The sequence below is a fragment of the Colletotrichum higginsianum genome, assembly GCF_001672515.1.
Source record: "Colletotrichum higginsianum IMI 349063 chromosome 7 map unlocalized unitig_7, whole genome shotgun sequence".
NCBI classification, from domain to species: Eukaryota; Fungi; Ascomycota; class Sordariomycetes; order Glomerellales; family Glomerellaceae; genus Colletotrichum; species Colletotrichum higginsianum.
Window position 1 is genome coordinate 3,620,336 of NW_017263917.1, and position 10,833 is coordinate 3,631,168.

A 10,833-nucleotide genomic window follows, 5' to 3' on the forward strand; every position below is an offset into this window, starting at 1 on the left:
GATGGGAAGGCCAAGACTCCAGAAGTACCTACTGCATCGTCGGTATCCCGGGCCCCCGTGACACATCCAAGCCCGAATCTCACACCGATTCTCGAGACGATGCGGAGAGAAGATGTGGAAAAAAGATGTAGAGAGAGAAAGAATGGGTCGCCAGGAGGCGGGATGATGTGCGCGCCAAGCTGGACGTCCGTCGGCCGGATCCTTCCACCGTGCATACGATTGCCTTGGCCTTTCTTTCGTTCGCCAAAGCGTCTCATGCCCCGCCCGTTTGGCTTCTTGCCAGAGTTGGGAATATCAGGCCATCCGTTCTGCGGTTTTGGATGACAGGCAACTTACATACTTATGAACACCCTCTGTCAAAGTTGTCGGATTTGGAAAAACAGGCGAAGCTCGGGGTTTGTACAGACAGACGGACAGAGACAGAGGAAAAGAGGTGAGGGAGGGGGACAGCTATTCCCCGGCACCGGCAGCATACGACGCTAGCCGTGATCCTAGTCGGCCGAATGTCTTGACATACGTCGCTGTCTCGATCCTTTGGCGTGCGTAATCCAATGGGGTATGGTGTGCCTTGTCTCTCCCATCAATCCTACCGCCGTCAGAGTGTGTTGATGTATCTCTTCCCCCGCCTCGAATTCAAGATTTCGGGCATAATCAAACGATCGGCAGAGTGAAGAAGCCTAGCCCCTCGTTATGTCTATCCAAGGCTGGCTCTGTCTCCTCAGTCCCTCCCCCCCAAGTCATCTGCCATCGAACGATCGGGTCCCTGCTCCCCTCCTCCCCCAGATTTTCCCCAATTGGGTTTTTTTCTTCTTTCTTATACCCAGAAACAAAAACAATAACAAACAAAATCCACCACGAAAGGCCCCCCCCCCCTCTCAATCTCACTTTCTCTCTCTCCCCCCCCGCCAAGCACGCCTATGGCATGGCCTCGCTTCGCCCGGTCTGACAACCCGCAGCGCGATGACGCATGATGATGATGCGTAACCTGCGAGGTGGACCGGCTGGACTCGAAATGCCTTGCGTTCTCCCTCTCAGTCTTTCGGGGAGCCAAGATGGGCTGAGTCGGCTCAACCCGTCGTGATGAGAATGGACCATCGCGGCCGGGTATATGAGGTCTCGAACCCCGTTCCGGAGGGCATGGAGCTAGTTGAAATTCTCGGCCAGACTCATTTGGAATCTATTAGACATTCTCCGGGGGTTGCTCAATTGACCTCTTTTTTGTGCTTCCCTCCTTTCTCGGAAAGACAGCCGTCGCGATGCAGCTCCCATTGACCCTCCTGGCGGCGCTCCTGAGCGCCGGAGCATTGGCCGCGCCAATCAAAGGCATCGACCGCGCAACTATCGAGGATGAATACGACTTCATCATCGCAGGAGGTAACTTATGAATGCTCTGACCCGAACTCACGCGTTTACGGGTCGAAGCCCAAAGACTGACCAACACACACTCTCAGGTGGCACCGCCGGCCTCGTCCTAGCGAACCGGCTATCCGAGTCCGGTAAGCAGCGGGTCCTCGTGCTCGAAGCGGGGCCGAGCCCGGAGGTCGTTTCGGCCTACAAGCCGCCCGGCGGCAACCAGTTCCTCGGCGGCACCGCCATCGACTGGTCCTTCTACACGACACCGCAGGAGCACCTCGATGACCGCATCCTCCGCTACCACCGCGGCCGCTGCCTCGGCGGTAGCAGCGTCACCAACGGCTTCTACTACGGCCGCGGCAGCGCTTCCGTCTACGACGACTGGGTCAAGATCGGCAACCCGGGCTGGGGGTGGGACGACGTCTACCCGTTGTTCGTCAAGGTGAGCTGGGATGCCGGTGTCATTCCCGTTTCGTTGTCAGGGGCCCTTGACTAAAACAAATCTCAGGGCACGCACTTCAACCCGCCAGACGACCACGAGGCCAGGGGCTTCGACATCTCCTACAAGACCCACGACCCCTCGGCCTACGCCGACGGGCCCCTCCAGATCGGCTTCCAGGGCTACGTGCCGCCGTCGGGCGTCGGCTTCATCGAGGCCGCCGCCGACGCCCTGCAGATCCCCATCGTCCAAGACTACAACACGGGCAACAGCACCGGCGTCAAGCAGGGCACCGGCCACCTCGACGCCAACTTCATGCGCAGCTCCAGCTACGACAGCTACCTCCGCCAGGCCCGACGCCGCCGCAACCTCGACGTGCTGTACTCGGCGCCCGTCTGGAAGATCAACTTTGACCAGTCCTCGGGCGAGAGGCCCCGCGCCGAGGGCGTCGCCTTCATGGACCACCCCACGGGCGTCGTGCACGAGGTCAAGGCGAGAAAGGAGGTCATCGTGAGCGCGGGCGCGTTCAACTCGCCCCAGCTGCTGATGGTTTCGGTAAGTTGGCGGGTGACGGAGGTCGCGTTGGCTGCGTGTCAACATGAATACGAAATGTAGATTCTGACCCGATGAACACAGGGAATCGGCCCGACAGCCCAGCTCGAAGAATTCGCCATCGAGCCCGTCCTTATCAACGAGAATGTCGGCCAACAGTACGTCCCCCCCCCCCCCCTCTGTTTCCTCCTCCTCCTCACATTCTGTAATCGAATTTAACTGACAATTCCCCTAAAATCGCAGCCTCAACGACCACTCCGTCTTCAGCATCATGGCCACCTCGACGCCCGAATTCTCCACCTCGGACATGGTTGCCACCTACTCGGCCCTGCGCGAGGCCCAGGACGAGTTCTACACGAACCAGACGGGCCAGTACACGGCCCCCTCCGGCATCACGAATGCCTTCCAGAAACTCTCCGAGGCCGAGCTCGAGGCCATCGGAGCCGGCGAGATCATCACCGCCGGGCTCGCGAACCAGTCGCACATCGAGTACCTCTTTGAGAGCGTCTTCTACCCCAGCGGGCCGACGCCGTACTACACGCCCCGCGGCAACGAGACGTACATCTCTCTGACGGCGTCGAGCATGGTGGCGCTGTCCAGGGGCAACGTCACCCTGCGGTCGAGCTCCATGGCCGAGTTCCCTCGGATCAACCCTAACGTGAGTGATTCCTCTGCGCCCCCCCCCCCCCCCCCCCCCCCTTCTCCCCATTACATACATTTAACTCCCCCGTCTCTTCTTCCGCCTGCCTCTCGTCTCATGGTCAGACCTGACGTGCCGCCAGTACTTCGCTCACCCTGTGGATCGCATCATCGCCCTTGCTTCCTTCAAGTATCTCCGCAAGATCCTCGCCCACCCGCGCATGGCCGCCTTCACCGTGGGGCCGAACAACGGCGAGGTCTCCCCCGGCGCCGACAACGTGTCCGAGGACGACGAGGACGCCGTCCTCGCCTACGTCCGCGCCAACACGATCCCCAACTGGCACGCTTCCGGCACGAACCAGATGCTGCCGGAGGCTGACGGCGGCGTCGTCGACCCGAGGCTGCGCGTCTACGGCGTCGACGGCCTGCGCGTCGTCGACTGCAGCATCATCCCCGTGTTGCCGGACGTCAACATCGTCGCGTCCGTCTACATGATCGGGGAGAAGGGCGCCGAGATGATCCGGGAGGACTGGGACGATTTGTGATTTGGGAGGGTGACCCGGTTCATTTCACGATGCATACGACGGAGGTTTTTTTGCTTCATTGTTTCATGATTTGCTTTTTTGAGAGTCGGGAACCACATCGATGGCATTTGCATGGCATCTACTGATCACTATTAATGCTTATCACTCTGTTCGATTGGTCTTCGCTTCCAACGTCCCAAGCTCGGTCTGCCATCTCCTCGTGTTGTCGGCTCATGGCAATTCGTGCCAGCATTGGTCCCCTGCCAGACCCAAGTACTGGCAGTGTTGTGAGCAACACCTTTGCAAGGTATGAAGGTCAAGACCCGTCGTCCAGTAAAACTGTGAAACCCACGTCGATCCCAAAATCTCCGTCCTGCCATCTTAACTACCCTATCTCCCCTGTTGAAGATACCCAGTGGGCCCAGAAAGCCGACGAGATCAATAACCCTGAGCCTCTTACGCACTGCGGCGGTAACCCAGACCAGAGCACCAACACGCCCACCAAGCCTCCTCGTCACACCGGACGGGGACCCTTGCCGCAAGAGATCCAAACAACGATCGCAAGGACAGTCAAAGACCCCGTCGTCCCGACCACCATCCCCAACCAACCCCTGGCGGCGATAGGAGAAGGAACATGAGAGACGAATGACAGGGCTTCAGGCGGTTCATGCTATTCAAGCTATTCAGCTTCCCGTCCGTACTTAGCATGTACCTTCGGGAGGTGGGTGGGAATCCCTCGGGAGCATCCTTCCATCCGTCCCATCACCCAAACTCACTAGGGAATCGGTATCTGCCAGGACGGTCACCCATGAATCGAGCAGTAGCCAAGCGTTTCATACACGAGACAGTGATAGACGGACGGTCGGTTGAGGACGAAAGGGAAACGGCGAAGGGCACGTAGTGAGCGGGTTCGTGGGGATGCCACGCGACGTTTCGTGCCTCATCGTTATCATCTGGACCCATAGGACACCAATGTGAGACAAGTCGGGAGTACATCAGGCGGAAGGGCCGACACACACAAACACCAAGAGCAGGATCGTGGTCCACATCGAGTTGAATGAAGCAAGTATGTTTTTGAATTCTTTGTTTGTATTCGCTTCAGATCGAGTTGCGAGAGCGCCCAATCTATCTAGTACACGCTGCCCAAGGCCAACCGTGAATCCCAACCCCTCCTTCTTGCTCGCCGCCAGTGCCACAATCATCAATCATACTGAACCTGCTGGTCCCTATAGAATTCTTTTCGTCCAGCTCAACACAGAATAAAATAAGAGAATAAATGCCTGTCCCCATTTGGGTGTAGTTGATCCCCATGTTCGATCCCAACGCCGTGTCCCAGATATCAAGCTAGTATGCACAGGAAATGATGGAGCGAACTCAATGCCCGTAATGATGGTGCTAAAAAGAAAGTCGAGTAAAGAGCGTGAGACTAGAGAACGAGCGACTCTAATCTTGCGAGGACGGGTTCCAGGCTGGCTGAGAGGCGTTGCACCCTGGCCATGGCGACACAGGCGTTTTGCTCCTCTTCCGAGGCATCAACAAGATCGTAGCGGGCAAGGACCTTCTCCGTCTCGACGCCGCCGAAAATGTCAATGTGGGAGAAGCCTTCCGTGTCCAGTTCGACGGGGCCTTCGGCGGAAAGTGCGGGGGAAGAATGGTACAGGGCAAACTCAGGGTCGTTCTCGAACTCGTCGTCAAAGACCTCCGTCTCGGCGGGGGTTTGAGACGGGATCTCGGGAGCAAGAGTCTTGGGCGCCTCAATGGCGGGGATGTCGATCTTCTCGTCATCCGATTCGAACTTCTCACCAACAAAGTTAGAAGACTTGCCAGAGAGGACGTTGGAGTCGATGGTGACAGGGACGTCAGGAGTCTCGAGGACAGCGAAGACCTGGGGTTGGAAGTTGTAGGCATCGTTATCGATGTTGAGCATGGCGAAGTCCATGTTCTGCTCCGGAACCATCGCCATACCAATCTGCTGCTGCTGCTGCTGGCCCTGGTTGGCGTAGGGGTTGATGTCCTTGGGGATCTGACGCTGCTCGGGCTGCCTCTCAACCTTGACAGCAGCGGCGGGCTGGGGAGCAGCCTGGGGGTTGGTGCTCAGATGGTCGAGAAAGTTGGAAAAGGATGGCGAAGCGAGAAGCATGCGGGTGAGGTCCTGCAGGCGCTTGTTCTCGTCCTGGAGAGCGCGGTTGTGAACACGGAGGTCGCCGTTCTCAGAGACCTTGTTGGCAATCTCGGCCTCGAGCTGGGTGATGTATTCTTTGAACAGTCAGCGAAGGGTTCTGTCATGGAGATGCGAATGATTATGCAACTTACCCTTTCTGCGGGAACGGAAAGCACGTGCGGAAACCTTGTTGCGAAGCTGTCGACGCTCCTTGCTGCTGAGCTTCTTGCCCTCCTCGCTGGCGAGAAGTCTCTCGTCCTCGTCCATGTCCTCCTCGTCCTTCTTGGACCGGGGTAGGTTCATGAGGGGAGTGGGGCTGTCACCCTCCTGAGCGGGCTTAGCACGCATAGAGTTGAGAAGCTGAGTGATCTTTTGTTCGACGATGGGGTCGGTGGGCTGCTGGCTCTTGGTACGCGGCTTGTTGCTCATCTGCTGGTGGCGCTGCTGCTGCTGCTGGATGATCTGCTGCTGTTGCCTCTGCTGGGCCTGGGCTTTGGCGAGGGCAGCCTGGGAGTGCATGCCAGGCCAGAGTCTGCCAACGTTGCTCTGCTGGGAAGGCACCACAGGCGACTCTTGGCCAGCGATGGCCGAGGGGTTGACCGTAGGGTTGGGGAAGAAGTACTGGGAGTCGGGAGGAGACTCGAACTCCATGTCCATGTCGAGACCGGTAGAGTTCTGGGAAGGGGAAGTGTTGAAGTCGAACAAGTCGTTCTCGGGGCTCAAGCCGGCGCCGAGATATTCCATGCCATAACTGCTGTTGTAGCCGCTGATGTGGGGGTTCACCTCATTCACGGCCAGAGTGCTGGCGAGGGCACCAGGCACGATGCCCGTCTGCTGCTTGTAGAGATCGTACTGGTGGCTCGGGCCAGTAAGGGGCTGTGATGCCGAGGGCATGGTCGGGGTCGCGACGGTGCTGACCGAGGGGCGAGTGAAGGTGTTCTTTGAGGTAACGGCGGGGGACAGCGATGGGGACTGGTAGGACATGTTGTCGTACTCGCTGAAGTCGAGGAGGGAGTCGAGGCTATCGACGTTCTGATTCGAGGTCGTCATTGTCGTCGAGTAAAAGGGTTCGATCCCTCAGGTATCGAGATATGTAGGATGGTGGATTCAGGTCCGCACCAGATCTACGGCGAGTCTCTAGTTTTGTTTGATGGACCCCGTAGGCGACGAGGTCGGAATGCTCTTTTGAGAATTGTATCGGGTAGTGGTACGCGGCTCGAATAATGAGGCTCGTGACGATGGTCCGCGATGCCTCAGGTGTATGTTAAATTGATCGTAGGAGAATGAGTCGACAGAGTCGAAAGGTGGTGGATGATGATGGAGAAAATGGATGAAAAGGGAGCAGGAACCAGAAGTCGAGTACAGCGAGGGGTTTGGGGGGTCTAGGCAATGGATGTATGGGAAGCGTAACAAAAAGGGAGCAGAGCACGGGGACTCCGTTTCTTGAATGATTTGGGTGCCTGGTCCTCAGAGAAGCAGGGGGGGGAGTGAAGGAAAAGCGGGTCGAGCGGGCTCTGGGCGGGCTGAGCAGGGATGGCGTCCGCTGGGAAGCAGCGTCCAGGAGAGCAGCAGGGAGGGAAGCAGAGCAGAGGGTGGAGGGGGAAGAGACCTGGGAGAGTGAGGGACGCTGGGAGGGAAAGAGGGAAAGAGGGACGCGTAAGCCGATGGACGACCTCGCCTGATCGGGACTAGCGCGGGGGAATGAGAGAGATGGGGCCGGGCGTCCTTGGCTGACGGGGAACGAGAAGGTGCGCTGGTGTGGTTTGGTTTAGTGTGTGTGTGTGCTGGGTGTTCCTCCCCTCTTACTCTTTCTCTCTCTGTGCAGCAGGTGCAACGCTGAGGCGGCAGGTGCATTAAGACCGACCGACTCCTCTCTCCCTGGCCGAAGTGATTGTAAATAGGAAAGGCAAGCAGGTCGGTGCAGGTCAGACAGACACAGTGGAGGAAGGACTTTGGTCCGTCCGCGTACCTTCCTGCTGCAGTGCACACGAAAAGGTACACGTCTGCGGCCTGAGGATGACGACGCCAACTGCCTTTTTGGGCAGCGTCTATTATTTTTTGCTTCCCGGTTGTCGTCGTCGTCGTCGTCGTCGTCAACAGTCAAGCCAGGGGGATGAGAGGGTCTCCTCCAGGCTCTAGATGCCTGGACCTTTTCTACATGATAGCACCATGCAATTCGATGAGGCCTCCTCGTCACTGTTACTCGACAGCAGATAGCGATATGTTGACCGGCGCGATGCGATTGCGCGACGTCGCTGTTTCGGAATGCTGCTGACGACGATGCCCACGACGCCGCCGAGTGAGTTTTCTTCTTCATTTTCCTGCCTCTTCTTCCCCTCTTACTCCGTACTTTGACTCCATCCCGATCTTGTAGAGTGTCGCTGTTATTCTCTCCCTCGCTCCCTATCATCTCCTTGCCCCCTCTCTCTTTTGGGTTTGAAATACGCAAGCAACAGCGAGGACAACGTCAATGACATTACTGCAAGAGCGTCATGGTCTCTCAAGCCAGAAATATTGAAAGGAATCACCGCTTGGCCGAGGATTGTTAAGACATTCTGATGGCGCCCCTGCGAATCCCGCTCTGACCGAAGTGCAAAGTCCGAACTGGCGCTGAGCCAACAATCAACACCCCGACGGACCCGGGCGGCGGATAGTCTAGAGCCTACGGGTGCCGTTCTCCCGCGATCCGTTGCATCTGCCCCCCTGTTCGCTCTCGCTTACAACGACGAAAAACGAGCCTCGACATCGTACCCCGTACCGAATACGTTCTCCCACACCCACCTGTGGGTGTGGCCAGCTGTACCGCTACTCTGGAACGTGGCATCGCGTGGCTGTTCCAGTTGGCGCTCATGGGCGCTGTGCCCTGGACCTCATGTCGCGCCGTCCTCCCGCCGTCGGTTGGTTGTTGTAAGTTTCGAGCTTCTCTTACTCTTCCCACCATCAGCAAATAAGAGCTCGTTGTTTGGTGACGCTCAGAAAGAAGGTTGCTTCACACTATGCTCAGCCTTGATGACTGACTGCCCCAAGTGGTTTATGATCGTCAATCTGTCCCAAGCTCCAGCTGCACAAGGCAGGCTTGGAACTTGCTGTGTGTACGCAACTGCTGACCACCGCCCCCTTAATTCCGAATACGTTCTTCCACGCCGAATACCGCCCGTCGCATTTCAGCCTCTAGGCACGCAGGCGCGTGTTCGAATCGTCTCGAGTCCGTGTGCGACTCCCGACATCCCGCCCACATCACGAAGAGGCCCCTCCGAAATATGCTCACTTGAACGGACTTTAGACTGTCTCTGGTCTTGCCGAGGGTCGTTTTCGGTCACACATTGACACAAGGCCGTCACATTCCCGAAAGCATACACCTCGCTGGCTCTCGCATTCATCCAAGAGGCCTCGGTTCTCGCAGTGGCCAGAGCCATATCCCCCTCCCCCGTTCAAGGGATTGCCCCGTTCGTTCTGGAAATGCCGCCATTCATTCCAGTGGGGGGACGCGGGTTGCTGAAAATTTCCGTTCCCTGACCCTACCGCCATTATTCATGCACTGCCACCACGACCGTTATCACTATCGAAATCACCAAATCACCCGCCCCTCGACGTTTGATTCGTCAAATTTCGCCATTGTGCTTGCCGCCCGGGCTGTGCCATTGACACACCTGAGCGAGCCCGTTGAGAAAACACGGGATGCAGGCCCAGGGTAGGGGGCAGGGTGGCTCAGATGAGCCCCCAAAAAGTGTTGTTTATCCGCCATCAGCTGTCAATCGGCTTTGCTAGGTGCCGACCGACGACCAATACGGCCTCCATCCGGCATCAAGTCAGACGCAAAACGGAAACTTGATTGGCTCGAAATTTGACTCTAGCCCTTTGCCGCAGCAATAGCAGTTCTGCCGAAATCCCAAGTTCGCACCCAACAGTACGATCACGACGGTGCGAAATCCCCAAAGTGCAGCAATAGCCGGCGCAGCCCCGGCCCCCTGGCCCCGATACTCTCCTCATAATTAGGCCGATACACGATGGAAATTGGACTTGTTACGGCCCCCGACCTAGAAGCAGATCCCATGTTCCTCCCCATCTCGCCAACCCTCGACGAGAGTCTGGGGGCTAGACCGTGAACCGTCTGTCCACTTTTGCGCTCCGACTGAACGCTCCAGAATGTTTATTCGGTGTGCGTGGTGTAGTAAGCCTCCCGCAGACTTTCAGACGGCGAAACTGGGTCCCTACGTTCTTCGGCAAACACCTAGTTGGGATATTTTGAAGCCGACCCCGGCGCCGTTTCGGCATCCTCTTGCCGTTAAGCTTCACAGCCGTCTCGGCTCCTGGCGGCCTGGGCCATGCTCGCATCTCCCCCACCGGTCCCGAAGACACTCCCACATTCCCGAAGGGCGTTGCTTTCGCCTCTTGAGTCCCTCCTCACACACGCCACCATAGCAGCCACTCAGCGACGGTCGTTCAGGTGTCCCATGCCGCAGCGTGCAGGCGGGGCTAGGGGAGCTTACATAACATCTTTCCTGCTAGTCTAACTCTCATGCCGAGATCAGCGCGGCTACAGTTCTATACGGCTGTCGAGGTATGGACCATGACGTGGTGGCCGTGGTCAAAAATAGAAACGTGCGGCTTGTTTCATCTGCGGCACTCCAGACCAGAGGGAATCCATACCAAAACGCCTTGCCAACCCTCGTAAGCCCCGTTTCCGATTCCCCGGCGCATTCTCACTGGTCCGTTCGTAATTCCCCTTCGAGAACCGTCACCGAGCCATCCCAAACCATATTGCCGGTAGGGCTTCCCTGGAAGAAGGAGTTCACCATCACGAAGCATCATTCGATGAAACTATCCAGCAAGCCACTCGGCCATGAAGTGCCGGCTGATGGTCCTGCCATCCGATTTCCACCCCTTCCCCCCTTTACGGATTCCAGCGGAAATGGTGTTGGTTTGACTGCCCATGTCGGCGCATCACCAGGAGATTTATCCGTACTCAGGTGCATTCTAACAGGCAGATCCGGCAGAGAGAAAAAGGCTTCTGGCATCCAGGTTTCGGAACAGAGGTCTCCATAGCCCTCCTACCATTCTTGTCTTCGCTAACCTGAGCATCTGGGCCCGATCACCCTCCCTTTTACAGCAATGGTATATGCACTCAAGCCCCAAAGAAAAAGTTTCAATAAGGAGCTTATTTC

At 57.4% G+C, this 10,833-nt stretch overlaps 2 protein-coding genes across 2 annotated transcripts; one reads left to right on the forward strand and one right to left on the reverse strand.

The window, feature by feature from the left end:
* Nucleotides 1-1,256: 1,256 nt before the first annotated feature.
* Nucleotides 1,257-3,528, forward strand: CH63R_10791 (Glucose-methanol-choline oxidoreductase:gmc oxidoreductase; the record flags this gene model as incomplete). Its single annotated transcript, XM_018305765.1, has 6 exons — nucleotides 1,257-1,374; nucleotides 1,452-1,795; nucleotides 1,862-2,347; nucleotides 2,429-2,502; nucleotides 2,588-3,002; nucleotides 3,127-3,528. The coding sequence occupies 6 exons, from the start codon at nucleotides 1,257-1,259 to the stop codon at nucleotides 3,526-3,528; spliced, it is 1,839 nt and encodes a 612-aa protein (XP_018155189.1).
* A 1,405-nt stretch (nucleotides 3,529-4,933) lies between these two features.
* On the reverse strand, nucleotides 4,934-6,718 carry CH63R_10792 (bZIP transcription factor; the record flags this gene model as incomplete). The annotated part of the gene is made up of 2 exons (XM_018305766.1): nucleotides 4,934-5,763; nucleotides 5,821-6,718. The coding sequence occupies 2 exons, from the start codon at nucleotides 6,716-6,718 to the stop codon at nucleotides 4,934-4,936; spliced, it is 1,728 nt and encodes a 575-aa protein (XP_018155190.1).
* Nucleotides 6,719-10,833: the final 4,115 nt, after the last annotated feature.